This window comes from Toxorhynchites rutilus, chromosome 3 (assembly GCF_029784135.1).
Source record: "Toxorhynchites rutilus septentrionalis strain SRP chromosome 3, ASM2978413v1, whole genome shotgun sequence".
In the NCBI taxonomy this organism is placed as follows: domain Eukaryota; kingdom Metazoa; phylum Arthropoda; class Insecta; order Diptera; family Culicidae; genus Toxorhynchites; species Toxorhynchites rutilus.
Genome location: NC_073746.1, coordinates 271,754,287 through 271,773,624, shown reverse-complemented (window position 1 = coordinate 271,773,624; position 19,338 = coordinate 271,754,287). Strand labels below are relative to the sequence as shown.

At 39.8% G+C, this 19,338-nt stretch overlaps 1 protein-coding gene across 2 annotated transcripts; it reads right to left on the bottom strand.

The window, feature by feature from the left end:
• Positions 1-456: 456 nt before the first annotated feature.
• LOC129776344 (glycerol-3-phosphate dehydrogenase, mitochondrial) lies at positions 457-18,972 on the bottom strand. 2 transcript variants are annotated; one of them, XM_055781927.1, is made up of 10 exons: positions 18,744-18,972; positions 4,043-4,158; positions 3,703-3,969; positions 3,529-3,641; positions 2,200-3,469; positions 1,948-2,136; positions 1,792-1,893; positions 1,600-1,726; positions 1,151-1,466; positions 457-943 (listed from the first exon to the last, which is right to left on the bottom strand). In XM_055781927.1, the coding sequence occupies exons 2-9, from the start codon at positions 4,145-4,147 to the stop codon at positions 1,453-1,455; spliced, it is 2,187 nt and encodes a 728-aa protein (XP_055637902.1). In that variant the 5' UTR covers positions 4,148-4,158; positions 18,744-18,972; the 3' UTR covers positions 457-943; positions 1,151-1,452. The 2 variants fall into 2 exon arrangements, with proteins under 2 accessions (XP_055637902.1, XP_055637903.1); XM_055781928.1 differs by lacking the exon at positions 1,151-1,466 and having other exon boundaries at positions 1,515-1,726.
• Positions 18,973-19,338: the final 366 nt, after the last annotated feature.

Sequence of the window (19,338 nt, the reverse complement as noted above, 5' to 3'; positions counted from 1 at the left end):
TATTGATAAAAAACACAGATTGGCATTACGGGCATTCCGCAAGCCTACTGTGTGCGTTGTGCTCGTTTGTTTTGGTAGGTCTGACCAAGTTGTTATGGTGCGTTCTGTCCATGGATTATGGCATTTTACCCCACCCTATGTTTTGAACTGTCGACGGAAATATTAAAAAATTCCTTGCTAATTCGAGTATTTTATTTCAAATTACATCAGGGATATAATTGGCAGTGATGGAATGAGCATTCTAGATGTTAAAGAGCATGAATCAATTACAACAAACGCGGTAAATGGCTAATTTACTTGAAGGGTGCGTTTTGTACCACTCTCCCCTACGTGAAAACATCACGTGTGTGGGAACGTTTGTGTGGGGCCACTTATTGGAATATTTTGCATGTCATAGATAACCGTTCCGAAAAATGTAAATTCTTTCAATCTATTTAAAAAAAATGATGTTCGATGTACATTCAACTGAAATTTAAATTTATTGGCAAACCTAACAACATGTTTGAAATGGCTCATAATTTCGAATATTTCACCTACTTCAGGCACTGTTCACCGATAATCAATTGCAATGAGCTCTGACTTCCGACCATTGAAAAGTTCATTGGAACCCCAGTGATCCAGGGGTGGTGACTTCCGATGTAGACAGTTAATCGGATTATGATAAATCCAGCGCGGGTACCGCCGCATTAGCGGGAAGAAAGTGCAGCTTTCGGGGTGCTTTTCTTTGTATGATAATAACTTATATCCTAGTCTAATCATCACAATCAATCCTGACAACGGCGTTGGTTTGAATAAGAACAAATAGTATTGATAATGTGTAATGATACCATTATAAAGCACTTGCTGCTTCTTCCTGTGCTGGTATCTGTTTCAATAAATAATGATCTCGCTAGTCTTATGGTATACATTGGAGGGATTTTCTCTGCTCAAGGTGTCGCAATTCCTGGAACGAAAAGACTCATTTCAACGATGTGCATTCCAATAAAATGACTAGCAATAGAACTGATGTATAACACAGAAAAGCAAATAATATTAATGGACAACATATATTTTGAAATGCGATAATAAAAACTGTAACTTTCAATTGTATCAGAAAAGAACTAAGCTTCAGAAAACGCCAAAAGTTTTGAATGAGACCAGCTGAGTTTACCTAGACTGCGCCATTCCTGATGATTCCATCTTTCGGAATTGGTGGGTCGTTGAGCTATGTTCTCCAGATGAACGACGATGGGCCGTTAGCAGTAACTAAACAAATATTTACATCAACAAGTAATAACACGAAACAGTCTGATCTAATACGGATATCTGCATGCCATCCAGGTGGTCGTGAATTATTTGAAAACCGAGAGGCTTTCTTACAAGCCAGGAGTGAGTGTTTTGTTTGTGGGTTGTGAAAGAGGTGTGGGTTATTGTGAACACAGATTTGATAGACTCGTTTTCACGTGCGTTAGATTACTTCCGCTGACCTAGAATGAGGAAGAAAAACAATGATAGCAATATGGATCAAGTTTTACCTTTGCGATAACCAAATCGAAACCAAATTTAGAGAGCTCTACTGCTCAACCGAAATGAATGAGAGTCAAAAAAATGTTTACAGACCACCACCCGAGCGATCGACGGTGATCTGTTTCCGAAGCCGTTCCTGCTCTTTCCGGATCTCCTCCTGTTCGGCCACCACGGCGAAACGCGAGTGCGAAACATAACCGGACTTGATGGCGGACATCATCTATGGGACGGAGTAAAAGATGATGAGGTTTATAAGGAATCGATAAACTCTGAGCCCCAGTCTACCTGTAGATATTCATCTAATTCAACTTGACCGTTCATGTTGGTGTCAATTTCACGAAGAATTTCATGTAAAGCCTCGCCGCTCACTTCTTGTTCTCCAGCAGCCTGGAAGATATGGTCAAGTTAGTTCAAACGAACATACTGCAAGCTTGTACAAACCTTCATAGCACGCTTGATATCTGTTATGGAAACGTAACCCTTTTTCTCTTTGTCGATTGTTTCGAAGCGCTTTGTGAATTGGTCAACCTCTTTCTGGGACAAATTGATGGGGATCTTCTCCTTAAGTAGACGATTCACTTGTTGTCCCATTTGAGTTTGCAAGAAGTGTTCACATTCCTTTACTTGTTTCTGTAAAACATTCAAAACATCAACAAACACCCATACAAAGAAACGTGTAGAGCCAGGACATACTTCCTTCTCTTCTTTTGACCACTTTAGCTCATCTGCCATAATGTCGGCAATGTGTGGAAGCGCCTCACTCGCTGCCTGAACGTTCAAAAATGACAAACGCAACCGGCGAGCAATCATATCTACGCAGGTACAAGCGTATTCGCGAATACCGTAGCGAACCTCGGCGTCGATGTACGGAAACTCGGGATGAAGTTTCTTACCAATGATCGGCCATCTCTGCCCAGTGAGTGCAGCCATCTTTGCCACAGCAAACGCACGATCGCCATACGAAATAGCCAGATGTTTCGCTACTTCAACCTCAAGTCCCAAATCTTGTACCAAACGAATGTACATCGTTGGTGTCCAGCCTTGGGCTCCCTCGATCCACAGGCCATCGGTAACACATTCGCGCTCCGGTTTAAGATTGCAAGCCTGAATGGCAGCATCCATCGTGTGCTCGGCCATAGCACGATATGTAGTCCATTTACCACCGGCGATCGTGATCAACTTCGAATCACTCACGTGAACTATGTGGTTACGTGCCAGTGACTGAGTATCGCCCTTGTTGGGATCTGATACCAGAGGTCTAATACCACTCCAGGCGGATAGAACGTCTCCACGACGAACGTCCACGTCTTTGTTGAGATAATTCTTTATTTCACTGAGAATGAACTGGATCTCGTCCTCACTAGGGGCTGGATTGTGAGTAATGTCGCACGGAGCATCGGTTGTACCGGCAATCGTTCCGTTCAACCAAGGTAGGAAGAAGATCACACGCCCATCTGAAGTATCCGGATCAAGCAGACCCATCTGTTGTGGACTGTAATAGCCTGGTAGCACAATATGAACACCCGAGCTGGGACAGCAGATCGTCTTCACCGTTGGGTTATCCATCTTGCGAATGGAATCAGTGAACGGGCCCGTTGCGTTGATAATACATTTGGCTTTGATTGTCCACTCCTTCTTCGACAAATTGTCCCGTACCTTTGCCCCACACAGCACCTGCTTGCCGCTCGCATCCTTTTTCTTCAGCAATTCCAGGACTTCAATGTGATTCGTAATGGCAGCTCCGTGACGTGCAGCAGTCAATGCTATCGATAAGCACATTCTAGCATCGTCTTGCTGGCCGTCATAGTACACGATTGCCCCCTTCAGTGTGTCACCTCTCAACATAGGGAACAACTCAAGGGCATCCTCACGCGACAGATAATATGAACTTTTCACGTTACGATCGCCGGCGACAAAGTCGTAAGCTTTGATACCCACCCAGAAATAGGGAATCTGCCACCATCTGTAATCATGGATAAATTATAATTCAAGCAGTGGAATTCCCTGACAATTTAAACTCACGTGTATACGGGAAGCATGATCGGAAGTGGTCGTGTTAGATGCGGAGCCGACCGAAGCATGGAAGCTCTTTCGTGCAGCGCCTCTTTCACCATTTTGTACTGCTCGATATCAAGCTATAAACGAAGACTAAGTCATGAAGAAAGCAAAGTTCAATCTATCAACCAACTGACTCACCCCAAGAATAGCTTTCTGCAGATACCGCACACCACCATGGATAAGCTTGGTGGACTTGGATGAGGTTCCACTGGCAAAGTCGTCCGCTTCTACCAGTGCCGTCTTGAGACCCCGGGTGACCGCATCCAGTGCGCAGCCGGCACCAGTCGCACCACCTCCTATAATCAACACATCAAACTCTTCGCCACTCTGCAGCGATTTGACCTGGTCGGCACGGGCTGGTAAGGTACGCTTACGACGAATTCGTTGCATCTCCTCCATTTGGACCTGCGGAGTACCGATCAACGATCAAAGCTTCGTTTATGTTCAATGTAAATTCGTAGCGTCCGCTTTAACTTACATGGTGCGGCGAAATATCACTGCTCCGGAGTGCGTAGGTGGACAACGCGGCACCAATCGCGACGCCGGCTGCGGTAATGCCAATCTTTTTCAAACGAGATGCCATGGTTGTATGTTCTGGAATTAGATGATCTCAAATGTGAGTTACTACGATTTTCACGAAATCTGATAGTAAAATATATAATTTGTAGATCTATACTCTAATTCTGTTCCTGCGAAATTAAAAAAAAAATGTCCGATTGTTTTCCGATGAAGACAACACATAGCTTCCAAAATATTTTTATTCTGAATAAATATCGTTTGATTCTACACGTTTCGCCCATCTCTCATGCAAATCGTGGATTATTGTTCCCACGAAAACTATTCGTGGACCCATATTCCGACATCTTTATATTCGATGGAGTGCTGCTCTGCCAAAGCATGTTCGTTTGAAGCCAACATATGATAATCTGTCCGGGCCAGGTCTGGAGAATACGGCGGGAGTGATAACGTTTCGCAGTTAAAGGTTTTTATTGCGTCCTTCACGGCTGCGCCACTAACTTACGGTGTGAGTCGGTGCGTTGTCATGCTGTAATATCATTTTATCGTTTAGGCCTATTTCAGTCATTTTTTTCATCAATAAAAAGTTTGAATCTATCATTTGTTGTTGGTAGCGATCTGTAATCACCGTTAGCCCTGGTTTTATTAGTTCATGGTACACCATGCCCTCCAGGTGTCACCGAACACAGAGCGTCGCCTTTCGACCGAAACGATTTGGGTTTACAGTGGATGGTCCAGTCCAAAACCACGATTTTTTTTGCGCTTGGAGTTTTCGAAATAAATCATTTTTTGTAGCCAGTGACAGTCCGATCCAAAAACGGCTTCCTTTGGTGCCGTTGAAACAGCTTCTCTATTGAACTCTATTGAATCTTGGATATACTTCTGCTGGCTGATCAAAAAATTTCAAATCTGATCTCGATCGATCTGGATTCCCAGGAAAAACATGACGTCGTCAAGGCTGCTGACTTGGAAATATCTGGCAAGTGTTAGCTCCAGTGAGTTCGTTCACGTATGCGAGAAACTTTACTTGTTACAAGTAGGGACGCTTCCTGTACAAGCAGGGGTGTTTGAGAGCTGGTTCTTGTCCTCACGCAAGACCCTGTCATGTGTTTCTTCCCGATCCTAATGGTCTCCTTCCTAGTCCTTCTCAAACTCCTTTCTCTCTTGTCTCCCTTTGTTTTCCTTTTAATTTCTTGTTTAGTTCACCTTTCCTTCCCTATATCTTTCATTTTATCGTGTTCGTACTGCTTTTTTTCCCAAAATATATTTTTTATTAAGGCACATGTGGCGTTAGCCTGACGGGGCCGGGAGTCCAATATTTTGACAATTTTTGTCTTACTACTATGTTAGTAATATGTAACCGATTACTCGCGGTTGGCTCGAGGTTAGTATTACAAGTGTTCTCATAATTGGTATGTTGCAGTCTTCGATGCTCTGTACGTGTGCCCGACACGGGGTACTTCCTATTGGGATGCAGCTGACCATTAATCAGCAACGCTCCCTAGTCTGTACCCCATATCTAGCGTGGTGCGTCTTCTCGACTCGAGGAATCCAGGATAGAATGGTCACTAGCCGGCGCAAACATCAGCTCGTGTAGAGTTGTCATGAGCGGTACAACCTTTGGCTCTTGTTGAATGATCAGTGGACTGCACAACCTTCGGCCCGTGCATCTGTAAAGAGTGTGTGTATGTATTGCCGCGACTAAGCAAAAGTTTATCGATCGGATAGGAGGGATATGAAACGGGGACACAACGAAGGAAACATCATTAAACGTTGACATCGGCGTTTCTGAGGAACAGGTATAGATGAAGCAGAAGATCAGGATCCCGGCTACCTAAGATATCCCGGACGGGGATATCCGATTGTCTGCCTTGTGCTCTCAGTGCTCTAGAGAGCTGAGAGCGAGCAGCATGGAACCGGATACACGACCAGACAACATGCTCGATGTCGTGGTAGCGATAGAGATGCGCGTTTAGGTTGTAGTGATTGGACATAAGCCGAGATATCACGCGAATGAAATCACGACCTACATTCAATCCCTTGAACCATGCACTCGTCGAGACCTTAGGGATAATCGTGTGTAACCAACGACCGCACTCATCTTCACTCCACATGCGCTGCCAACTAACGAGTGTGTCCTGACGAGGAATGTGAAAAAATTCATTATAGGCAATTTGCCTTTCAAAAAGTGTGCCTTCTGAAGCGCCCACCTTAGCTAGCGAGTCCGCTTTCTCATTCCCCGGAATCGAGCAATGAGAGGGAACCCATGCTAAGGTAATCTTGAATAATTTTTCGACCGAAACACTCAATAGATGTCTTATTCTTGTTAGGAAATAAGATGAGCGTTTATCAACTTTCATTGAGCGGATTGCCTCTATTGAGCTGAGACTGTCTGAAAAAATAAAATAATGGTCGATGGGCAGTGTTTCAATGATCTCTAGAGCATAGTATATCGCACCCATTTCTGCGACATACACGGAACAAGGATCTTTGAGTTTGAAAGAGGCACTGGAATTTTCATTAAAGATGCCGAAGCCAGTGGACCCGTTTATGTATGAACCGTCAGTAAAGAACATTTTATCAGATCCAACTTTCCCATATTTTTCCGAAAATATCGACGGAATAACATTGGAGCGTAAGTGATCTGGTATTCCATGGATTTTTTGTCGCATGGACAGATCAAAAATGACAGAGGAATTGCAAAAGTATGGGAAGCAAACTTGGTTGGAGATGCCTGGTGAAGGGTGCACGTCGTGGGTAAGGTACTCATGGTATAAAGACATAAAACTTGACTGAGGAGTCAGTTGGAGTAGATTTTCGAAGTTATCAATTACCAATGGATTCATGATCTTGCAACGGATGAGAATTCTGTAGGATAATTCTGTGAACCGAAGAGTAAGCGGGGGTACTCCTGCCAAAACTTCGAGACTTATACTTATACGTACTGCTTGTTTCCTCTGGATTGGTAAATTGAACCCATGTAGCAAATCACATTAAGCAGGGATCTGGCAGAGTTGAAATATTTCACTGCTGTTCAGTAACCAACAAGGGTCTGCGCTTACAACATCTCATGCAGTCGCTGATTCCTAGAACGAGCAGCTGATCTGAGCTTGTATAAACTTTGCTTCAAGCGGCATGCCTTGTTTTCCATACCACTGACGACGACCACTGGGGTAAAAACTTCGTCGTAGTCCGTTCCAAAAATTTGACCTAATCCCTGGGCGACCAACCTGGCTTGGTGTCAAGCTACATTACCTTTTTCGTGTTGTTTGCTTAATTCGACTCGAGCTCTTCCATCATCGTGTGACAACACATGATGCTGTCCTGACCAGTGCCACAAATTATAAAAATTTATTCACGAATGGAGGAATCAACTTTTTGACGTAGGACTACGTCTTACATTAGGGGTGCCAAATCAGAAAACAGGTTACGTTTTTATGAAATAAAGTTAACGTTAATAACTATTTTTGCTGCGAACGGATTTTAGCGATTTGCATACCAATCGAATCGGGAATTTTCTAAGATTTGTTTGATATGCTATGCATTACAATCCCTTAGTCTGTAAATGGTTGAAATTGGTGAAAATTGGAGGCATTCCCATTTCCCCATACATTTGTTCTGTCTATTTGTGTACTTTCCCGAACAGAGCTGTCAATAACGGGCAACTTATGCAGCCGCTAGAATAGAAACAACGACGGGGGATAGCAAAAAGACCTTTTCAGGGTCCACGGAACTTTTTACTAAAGAGTTATTTATGAAATTTCGACGTATTCGCAAATAATATCCGAAATTATAAACCAACAAATTTAAAAAAAAAGCATAGTCCTACGTCCTAAGCGATCGTGTCTCGCATACAACCCCACGAATTTTTCCCAGTGTCGAATGAATTCTCTTCTGTTGATATTCAACATCATATCTGTCATAATGAGTATAACACAAGAGTCGAGACGCGTGAACTTTGCCCAGTAAATTAAACGAAAACAGCATGAATGAATTTCAAAAAGCCTACATTCAGGCACTTTTCTTACTGTCAATAATTTCAGATGATTATCACGAAATCCAAATTGATCTTCATCGCTTGCAGTGAATTTTTATTGAGAACTTGTTCAATTTTCTATATTCAGAAAAAAAAGTCCAAGTATCCGAAAAAGGCAACATTATAGGTTTCATTGAGCGTTGACCGTTGTGCGGCAGTAAGCGGTTGAGTATCATTAAATCGGAAATTAAAACAGGATTAGGTCCATTTTCCATCCCTCTATTGTTTTCACCCATTGCCCATATGATTGGGTGTGTATTTCGTTTCCGGACGATCGGTAGTAGATTCATAAAACATAGTCAAAGAGGTATACTATACATTTCAATGCCGAAGTCACCAAAAACAAGGATTTTATGCATTCCTATACCATTAATTTAACTTTCAATTGGTTGACGTTGAATTTTACGCTTTGATTCTCACTAACATGCAGTGATCTTCAAGTTCAACGTTTCTAATATCATGACGGAACTGAAGATGCAAATGAAAAATGAATTTCATGGCATGTTGATGTTGGTATTCATCCCACTCGTGTTCATTAATAGTTTTGTTTCATATTTATCGACTCTCGTTTGAGCAGTAGATTATCAATACAAGGTAGACTGAAACTCGCCGTATTTGAATGACATGAACGTGAATATTTTCGGCACTGATCACTGCAGATGACAAACTTCCTTATGCCTGGTGATGAATTGGTACCTTGCGTATCTTCCCTTCAATGCACACTTCCAAAATTCACTGCTTTTCGGCTTAAAAGCGCATCCAGTGAGAAATGCGTCATGATCTTCGACGTCATGCAGTTCCATGATCTTTGCTTCACGTTGCTTGATTATCGTTTTCGGTTGCTTGACTACCGGACCGCTTTCTTCTGGTAGCCCAAATTTTCGCAGAAAAAAACTCCGATCCTTTTGGTCCTTCGAATCTAGATACAGCACGGCTTCGGAACCTTCCTCGTCACTTTTAGTCTCCACCATGTCCAAGAGTTCCAACGTCTCGTACATCTCTGACAAACCACTGAACAAAATACTCAACTGTTCGTCCAGAGTCTTTTGTGGCAGCAAAGCGTGGAGTCGCTCATACAAATCCGTCATCTTTGACAGGTATGCTCCCATACCTCCATTTTCCTCCAGGCGTGAGGTTATAATTTTCACCATCATAAAAACCTTCGTCGAAAAGTTTTTTTTACGTGGATGTTTTCCGGAGCTTTCCACGTCTTCGCAGCCGATTTGGCTTTTCTTATGTGGAGCGACTAGTTGTGTTGCGACAGGCGTTACGGCCAATGTAGTACCGTCAAACATTACCGATGGACAGTGATCTATAGTGCACCTAGAGCTCGGAAGTAAAATTTTGGAAAGAGAATATTTCGGTAAACTTGCATTTTATTTGGACTTAAAACAATTATTCGATTTTGTAAATTGATCTAAATATTCATCGATACTAAATACCAAAAAACTAAAATCTCTAAAATTAGGTCCGAATATTGAAAAAACTGCAATTAGAAAGCAGATCCGTGAGAGGTTAGGAGAAACTGTAAATGAAAAGGCCACTGAAATTGTAAGTTGAATTACGAAATACTATTTGAATTGAAACTAATTTTAGTATACAATATTGTAGCTTAAAGCTAAATATACATAGCTGATAGAACGGTAACTTGTTGTTCTTTGCCGGTGGCAACAGGTTGTTCTCCACGGCCAATTCGATCGATACCAATGCTGGCTGGTTATCGGTTCCGTTTTCGCGTCCGCCGCAGCCGTTCAGTTGTCGTACTTGGTCAACAACAGCTTTATCCAGTAACTCCAACTATCGTAGTTGGAGCAATTGATTTTCGAAAACAACATCAGTTAGAATCAGCCATAACTTTCCGAATGCTCTTCGACTACAGTTAACGATCAAGAGTTCCACTCCAATGCTTGGTTTGCACTTTGCGGGCAGTCGTGAGAGTTTCCTTGTACTTCTTAATCACTTGCATCACAGCACTTTCAGAATAATTCAGCGGCCAGTCAGTTCCAGAGTTGGCAGTGATAGATTTTGAAGGTGACTGTGAACAGTTATCGTATGCGTTTTTTTTTAAATTCGTTTACGATATTTTATATTTATTCAAAAAGGGGATGTTTCTGAGAGTCTCAAACTATGTTAATCATCGATCGAGTTTCTACTTACTGCAATTACACCTGGATACATTTCTCTCCAGGTACTCCAGGCTAATGATTGTTTGAGGTTTACTGTACTCGGGTGGCATTTAGAACAGACATTGACCTTCATGAAGCGCCATGCTGAGTAATCCAACGGGTTAAGATCGGGGCTGGATGGCGGCCACATATCCTTCTAACAGAAAGGTAGATGTTTCTGCAACCACTTCTAAGTGCGATTCGAGGTGTAGCACGGTGCCCCATCTTGTTGAAATACAACATTTGGCTTTGGACCGTACTGCTCTTGACTTAAAATCCCGATGTAGACCTCCGTGTTCACTTTGTCACCTTTTCGAATGAACCTCGGTCCCTCTAGTTTGCCATCGGTTACCATTCCTTTTGATGGCAGCGATAATCTTCGGAATCCGAGCTGACCTCGGATGGCCTGTTTTTTGCGACGTTTGCGCGTGGGGCAAATCACGAATACGCTGCCATTTCTCCATGGTTCATTTGTCAAACTATGGGAATCGGCTTTTTTTCTCTCGCAGCCTATGAAGATATTAATTACAGCTTACGTGCATGCGAAGAAAACCAAAGCATTGTATGCACAGGTGAAACGGGAATCTTATTTGTACGTTGGACCAAAGATTATCGCGCATACAATATTTTTCTTTTCTTCTCTTGCATTATGTATATTTTTGAACATTGTTAGTGTTAAACTTAGAAAAAAGTACTAACAGAACTGTTTACATACAACAAAACCAGGGATGCCAACCAAATTTTTGAAAAAGTTGGAAAATTTTGAAAAAAAAACTGGATAAAGCTGGAAATTTTTTTTAAAAAACTGGAAAAAAGCTGGAAGAATTATTTTTTAAAAATTTTTCTCTGTTTTTATATTAACAATACATATTAGGGTAAACAGTGACAGTCTCAGAATGTAGCACTTGTACCTATGTATTACCGTCACCGGAGCGATATTTTTATTATTAATTAACTTTCTCGTAATGGAATTTATTGTGAGGCCAATGTAATGGTAGCGAAACTCTCATCTAACAATTGGTGGAAACAAGTTTTCTAGCGAGAAGCCGCCGCTTCTGACAGCAGATTGGCGGCCAACTCGGATTGCGTCATCTCGACGGATTGGGACCGCCTCGCTTCGTATTGTTCAAATTGTATTCTGAGAACAATCGTTCAATCTTACCAATCCTGACTTTGTATCATTTTTCTTCATTGTTATTTATTTCTACATAATTTATGAAAGCTAGAATTTCTCTCATAGTTTTTGTACCTGTTCTACTTTCTAGTTATGATTAATTCGAATCGTATACTAGAAACAATCGCTCAACGGTTGCTGAGGAATGCGACAGAATCAAGCATGTTGAAATTATTTTTTATCAATATATAAGTAAAATTAATGTCATACCTTTTTGGGATAAAAATTTACCAAATTTACCAAAATTTAAAGAAGCATCCTGGCGTTCGTTTACAGTGAAGTCAGTAAAACCCGGGTTTCGGATCTCCCTAAATGTATTATCGATTTTCTGGATATCATTTCGATTGCAAATATTTGGAACACTTACTAAAGGCGAACATTTTACATATGCTTCCTTTCTATGGTTGGTTCAATTGGTTGGTTGGATCAATTATCGCCACGTTGATAATTGAAGGATCATTCAAATTAAAACGTTTTAGAGCTTGATTTACAGAGTGTAATGGGAGAGTTCATACTTTATTGGTCTTGAAATCAGCTTCGGCGTTGTAAGAAATTTTACATACTGACAACTATTCATTGATCATCTACATAAACATTATCCAAATTGGCATAATTTTGCTGATTGCACTGAATATCATTAAATGAGAGGTAAATTAGTGAGAAAACCCGTACCGTACTTCTGTTTGCTTATACTAGATATATAAAGATATAGATAAAGAAAAACGATAATCACCATAAAGGTCTACGATATGAGTGAAGTGGAGTAGGATTCTCACAACTGAAAGAAAAAATAGAATTTTGAAGAGTAAAAAACTAGTAAATCCCGAAAAAATCACAAAAGAAACTGGATAAAACTGTGAAAATTAAAAAAAAAAACTGGAGATTTTTTGCCTTTGGCTGTTTTGCTGGCATGCTTGAAAAAACTGGCAATGTACAGGAAAAACTGGAAGGCTGGCAACCCTGAAAAAAACACTGTCAAAGCTTGAACATCCACTGGGAGCGCCCCTATCGCCAAAATAAAAGGTACCATTTCTAAATGATCTTTATCTCTCGATTCACTATTTCCGGTAAAGATCGTTTGAGATCAGATTTGAATTATTAATTAATAATTGATTACTAACTATAACATTGGAGAAACATGAAGGTAATCTTAACGGTATCACGATATCACTTCTAGGTGGATGAAATTGATTTTTTCATCATTTAACGGACATTCGTGGTGAGTTCAGACCTTGGTTGAATAAAATTATTCCTCTCGCTATCGATAAATCTCTACCCTTCATATATTACAAACCTGTCCATATTCCCCCCACTATATGTCCATATTACCCGCATTGAAAAAAATGTTGTACTTTTCGGTCTGTTTCAATTTCAGTAAAAAACATATATTGAATTGCAAGAAACTGCATCAAAGTTTTGGAAAACATGAGTTTCCAAAGATGTAATTGAAGTTGAAGTTCTTCTTAACCTGCCCTACTGGACAAAGTAGGTACAGGGAATATCAGAACTCTAAGTCAAAGAATTATCCGTAAAAACCCGTTTGGAAGAATCTGGCTAAGGGTAGAAATGAGAATGAAGCTTAAAGTATGAATGTCACACGAGTTGACACATGCAAAAATAACGTGGGAACCAAATTTTCATCTGCGAATCATTGTTGATTCACAACAAAATCGATCATTTCTGAAGCGAGTGGTTATTGGTCATGAGAGAGGGATCACTTACGATCGTTACATAACAAAATTCCAATAATATTCCAAATTAAATCATCTACCGGATCATGATTTTGTCATGATTGCTTGGAGCATAAGCTTATTCCGTTTGTTATCGCAGGATGCAAAATAAAGTAAGGGCACCTTGGTCATGCTAAAGCAGTTGAATACAGTGGAAACGTATAATGTACGTTGCAGTTCGTACAGAAAGGCACTGTTCTTTGAACGCATTTTCTCATGGGCTCGATTTTAAAAGGGTGAGCGAGAGCTGCTTGAATTCAAGATTATATAATCAAGATAATCAAGCCAGTAATAATAATTAATGTGAATGTAGAACCAGACGAGAACCCTCGGTTAAAAAGGCAATACTCGTTGCTACAAATGCTCCAGGACGCAGAGCTGTCAATCGAGTTGAACGTCGGATGGCTCCTCTTCTCCGATAGTTAGCAGATTCAATAGTTCCTCATGGTTATGAGCTATCTCACTTGGATGAAAAACTCAAAACAATAGACCCGGACCTGGGTACGAAACATTTTAAGTGATCAGGGTCATCGTTATCTGATGTGTGGAATGATTGAGTGATCGACGGATATGCCCTCAAAGCAGAATATTACGGAATAGTTACGATATGAAGCCGAGTGGTTTGCTCGTCACGTAAGGACATCCCAGACCTTTAGCAAGTAGTGAAATGTAACGACAGGAACTGAACAAAGGAGTAGTTACTTTTGTGTAAATCAACATCGATTTCTACCAGCCCATGTTCCTCTCAGCAATACTCTATTATTTCATTAATAAATTCAGAATATTTTCCAACAACAGAATTCGACGAGTTTGAGCAAGTGTGGGTCAAAGCACTTATTGCGGAAGAGATACATATATTTGCATCTGATTACTTCCCCCCCCTGATCGTGCTTCTATCTTCTTTTGCGCCAGAATCAAAAATCCATATATACGGAGATTCCAATCAACGAAATGCGGACTTTATCACTGATTTTGACAATGAATTTATCTTGCTTCCAGTTGTTGGTGATAATAAGACTCTGCAATTTATTTTTGATAAAATAGCCGGTCATGGGTTGAATCAAATAAATAATGTTCATAATCGACAGAAATGCTTCTTGGATTTCTTGTTGACAAATATGACCGAAAATTTTTGTGTGATTGAATCATTAACTCCGCTTTGGGAAAATGAAGCTTCCCACACAGCTATCGAATATTCTATATTTAAAGATAACACCCAAAAACCATTTGATTATGAATTCGAGGAAGTCTCTGATTACACTAAAGCAAATTACCAATCAATTAGGGGTAAGCTTAACTATATCAATTGACAGGATTTATTTAGAAGTGTGGAAAACATTGAAGAAGCAGTGACGACTTTTTACTCGATGATCAATGAAATTACAGAGGAGAAGATACCAACAAAATAAAAAAGGAGAAATATAAACACAAAATATCTGATTTGGTTTAATCAAAACATTAAAAATCTAAAAAATAAAAAACATAAGGCACATAAAATTTATAAGAAATACAAATCTGACGCTAATCTTGAAAAATATCTGAACATTTGCGAACAGTTCAACTCAACTGTTAAAAGCGCTTTTGAAGATTACAACTTAAAAACAGAGTCGGACATAAAGTCTAACCCGAAAAGTTTCTTTAATTACATAAAAACAAAATTCAAAAGCAATGGAGGACCGAGATCGTGACTTGTTTGCATTTCTTCCAAAGTTTCCATGTGATGTTGGAGTCAGAAAACTAACCTACATTGAAATTTTCAACGCATTAAATAAGCTTGATGCCTCGAAAGGGCCAGGACCTGACGGAATTCCACCGGTTTTTATAAAAAAAATTGCATCTGAATTAACTCATGCACTTTTAAGGCTTTTCAATAAGTCATTGGAATCAGAAAGGTTCCCAAAATATGGAAAAACTCTTTTCTTGTACCAATATTCAAATTCGGTAAACGATCCGATGTAGGAAATTATCATGGAGTAGCAATTATTTCTTGCATTCCAAAACTCTTTGAAGCCATAATAAACCAAAAACTTTTTCAACAACTAAAGACACGAATTACGAATGAGCGACACGGTTTTTCCAAAGGACGATCAACAACAACAAAAATGGTCGAATTTGTCACATTCACTTAGAATGCAATGCAATAATGGTAATCAAGTTGAAGCTCTATACACTGACTTTAGTAAGGCTTTCGATCGTGTTGATATACCCTTACTCCTTCTTAAACTTCAAAAAATAGGGATAGAAGTCATGCTATTGAAATGGCTAGAATCATATTTGACTGACCGCACGCAAATGGTAAGATTTAATGGGAAAATTTCAAAATTAATATTTGTTACATCCGGAGTTCCTCAAGGCTCTCATTTGGGGCCGCTTTTGTTCATTGTATTTTTTAATGACGTTTGCGTTTTTCTTAACAGTGTTAAGGCACTTATCTACGCAGATGATATGAAGCTGTATATGGGAATAAAGAATGAAGAAGACTCTCAAACATTCAAAAATGAAGTTGACATATTTCATAAATGGTGCACTAAGAGTTTTTTACAGCTCAATGTTAGGAAATGCACTTTGATGACTTTTACAAGAAGAAGAACACACTGGAACAATGGTGTTAAGCTGGGAAATCAACCCATCAATAGATGTCAACGACTAAGAGACTTAGGCGTGGTCTTAGATTCGAAACTAACCTTCGTTGATCATTATAATACAATCATCCATAGAGCAAATAATATGTTGAGCTTCATCAAACGCTTTAGTTACCATTTCCACGATCCGTACACAATAAAAACATTGTATATTACATATGTCAGATCAATTCTCGAATACTGTAGTATTGTATGGCCCCCCTATATAACTTCACACGAAGACAGAATTGAATCTGCAAATATTTTTTTTATTATTTGCACTTAGTATACTAGACTGGTCTTCATATCATCTCCCTCCATATGAAGCACGCTGTATGCTAATCAATATTAAAAGCCTAGAAGAACGTCGGAACTCTGCCATGATTCTATTTATTATTGATATCATATCACAACGAGCGGACTCAGATGAAATATTAGGAAACCTAAATTTTTACGCACCGATTTGACACCTGAGAAACCCTAACATTTTCTACATAGATTACCGAAGAACAAATTATGCCAAATATAGTCCTATTAATCGTATGATGAGCCTCTGTAACGAACACAATGAAATAATTGATGTAACCATGTCAAGGTCAATGCTTAAAGGCTATCTAAATAGAATAAGATATACTTAAATTTCACTGTAATATTTGGGCAGCATATTTAGTCTACACTGATTTGACGAAATAAATAAACAAATAAAATTTTTTTTTTGATTATGTAACTTGTTAAAATCCTCTTCTAATTTAAACGGATAAATTATCCAGCCAGCTCTCTTTGGTTTTTTAGTTTTAAGTAAGTAGTTTTCAATAGTATTAAGAATGTATCGATCTACAATTTTTATTGACAACAAATAAATAAATAATTAAATAAATAAACGCCAGTTGGTTTGAAAGGTCCAACCCAAACAGATCTTTGTCTGTTCGAAATTCTATAAACTTGTTAACAGTTCTTCCGAAGTCACTACTTGCGTACAAGGAACTTCCGACATGTTATAAAAATTGACATTATTTTCGCATCACAAAAACACTAGTCAAATTGCATGAAATTTTAGAAGAAACTATTGTATAAAAATTTCACGATATTGAACGTTGAGAAAATGCAATTAGAAACGTTACACTACACAAGTAACTAGCTTTATTGCCAAATTGGAACGTTTACAAATGCACGAGTTTTTTTTTCAGTGCTAATCAAACAATTCATTGACGTTGTGCTCAGTTTTGTTTGACCTTTGACATGTGAGCCCAGTTAGCGAGTGTGGCGTATGTGGCCCTGCGTTGCCCTGATGAAACAAAACACCTCCTGTTGGTCAATTCTTGCCATTTCTGTCCAATCTCCACTGCCTGCAACTGGACCGTTTTAAGCTAGGAGACACTGGTTTCTTCACGCGTATTTTTACGTGAATTTATTTGACGCGATTTTTTACTCGATTTTCTTGAAATTACGCGATTTGGCACTGCCTACCGTCGCTTCATTGGGAAGAAAAAGAGAAAAGAAATCCTGCGTGAGTGTGTACAATTGTGGTGGTATCGAGTGCGCGCCGGTGGTTGGGCAATCAATTATCGCGATTTGCTCGAATTTACGCGAGTTTTTTTTGCGCGCATGCATCAGTCGCGTAAAAAAAGTATACACAGTAGAACCTTCCTGACCGTTAGTCCTGGTTTGGCCACCGATTGAGCTGCTTCAACACGCGTTAAACACGAATTCCCAGTCACCATCCGTTTAACAAATGGGTCGATTTCATTCCGTTTGGCTTCGTAGATGGAAATTTGATCCATCATCTTTTTTGGTGTTAATTGACGTGAGAAAGGCATTACGAATGGCAACAACTTATACAACAAAAAGGTGCATATTTGACCCAAATCGGATAATAATGGATTCCTTTTTCCCCAACCTTATATTTACACGATCGAATATATATTGTTCCCGGGAATTCTTGCAAATAAGGAATCCTAGTAACCACCCTTTCATTGAACGAAAACACTTCACTACACATGAGAAGCGTAAACAAATTCCGCAAAGTGATAGAACACCAAATTACTTACACATTGCCACAAGCGACAAACGAGGTTTTCAACACGATGATGTCACATTGTATGATTCAGCTGCGATCGGTAAACACGTTTCTTGGTTTGGTTCGAATTCTCAATTGCAAGTGACGCAATAAAAAACGCTCTCGCGTAACAAAACCATCTCCGTGCCGGATAAAAGTATCCTACAGTCAAGAATCGTGTCTTGAAACTTTGGGAAATGTTACTTCTGATCAGCTGTGTAATGAATGTTATCCTTGTCTCGTCGGCACTTTCACTACTCACTCTTTTGGCCAACGAACCTCGCGAGGTCAATGAACAATTTTGACAAGCAAACGCCATCTGCACTTACACCGCCACTAAGAGCTGGTGCCAAGTCACGGATTCCAAGCAATAGAAGCACTTCATCACAAAGGACACCCTTTCGTTATAATTGAATACCGTCCGAGCTCATATATACTAAACTGATGCAGAACACATTGGTTCTATTAATAAACACAAAACCAAAATAATATCGTTCCATGTTATGTAAGGATTTGTTATTACAGAATAGTAGTAGAAATATCAACCAATTGCGGAATCATCCAGTGAAGCCCGTCAAGAAATAATTAACTCCAGATGGTACACACTTTACTGGTTTTGTGCCAGATGATTCAACGTTTCCAGCTTCGATGATAATTGATACGTATCTGCAGACACAACTCCAGCGGTTGCATTCAATTTGTCTTCTATGTTTCACGCTTCATCGCGTTCACAAATGAAGTTCACGGTCACGTTTTCAAAATAAGTTACAAAGAAATTCACACTTTTTAAGTTTTTTCACTATTACGTAACCGTTAAAAAACACTATTTTCCGGGGTTTATAACATAAATTAGTTTATCTGTGACTGACACTATGCGTTACCTTGTGCAGCCTCCTTGAACTACGCAGTGTGGTGTGTGAATTCTCCAAAACTTTGACCCGAAGCAGCAAAAAGTTTCGCGAGTCGCAACCACGTCTGATTAATTTTGCAACACCAGAGAGACACCTGTGGCTGCACTATGGTTGGAAAAATCACAGCTCGCAGAGAGAACGAGATCGATTCGAGGACGTCGCGAAGCGAACTGAGTGGATTAGTTTTCTGCACTATAGCGGGGCCAAAGTGACTCTCAATAACCGGCGCGCTCAGTCGCACTGCAACTAGTATCAGCGTGAAATGCGCGTCACGTGTTTAGTTGAACAGCTTCACGTACATGCATGGTAAACTGAAGGTACACGAATGGTTTGTTCGTGAATTTCATGCGAATGATTCGAAACAGCCATTCAACTTAGGGAATCTTATTAATATTGTTTGATTTTTTAAAATAGTACTTAGTTTTTCTTCTTTCTTTTGTATGGCTCCAACGTTGTTAGGAAAACTTCACCTGATCTACCTAATTATTACTCGGATTCAACAGATGTCTGTTTAAATGCTCCCATGTAGTCATAAAGCAAGCCGTGAATTTTTTATCTCATCAGC

Coding starts and splice junctions, on each gene's coding strand:
- LOC129776344 (XM_055781927.1), bottom strand. CDS start 4,147: ATGGCATCTCGTTTGAAAAAGATTGGCATTACCGCAGCCGGCGTCGCG. Junction 3,970..4,042: donor GTGATATTTCGCCGCACCAT/GTAAGTTAAAGC, acceptor GGTACTCCGCAG/GTCCAAATGGAGGAGATGCA. Junction 1,894..1,947: donor ATATCAAGCGTGCTATGAAG/GTTTGTACAAGC, acceptor CATATCTTCCAG/GCTGCTGGAGAACAAGAAGT.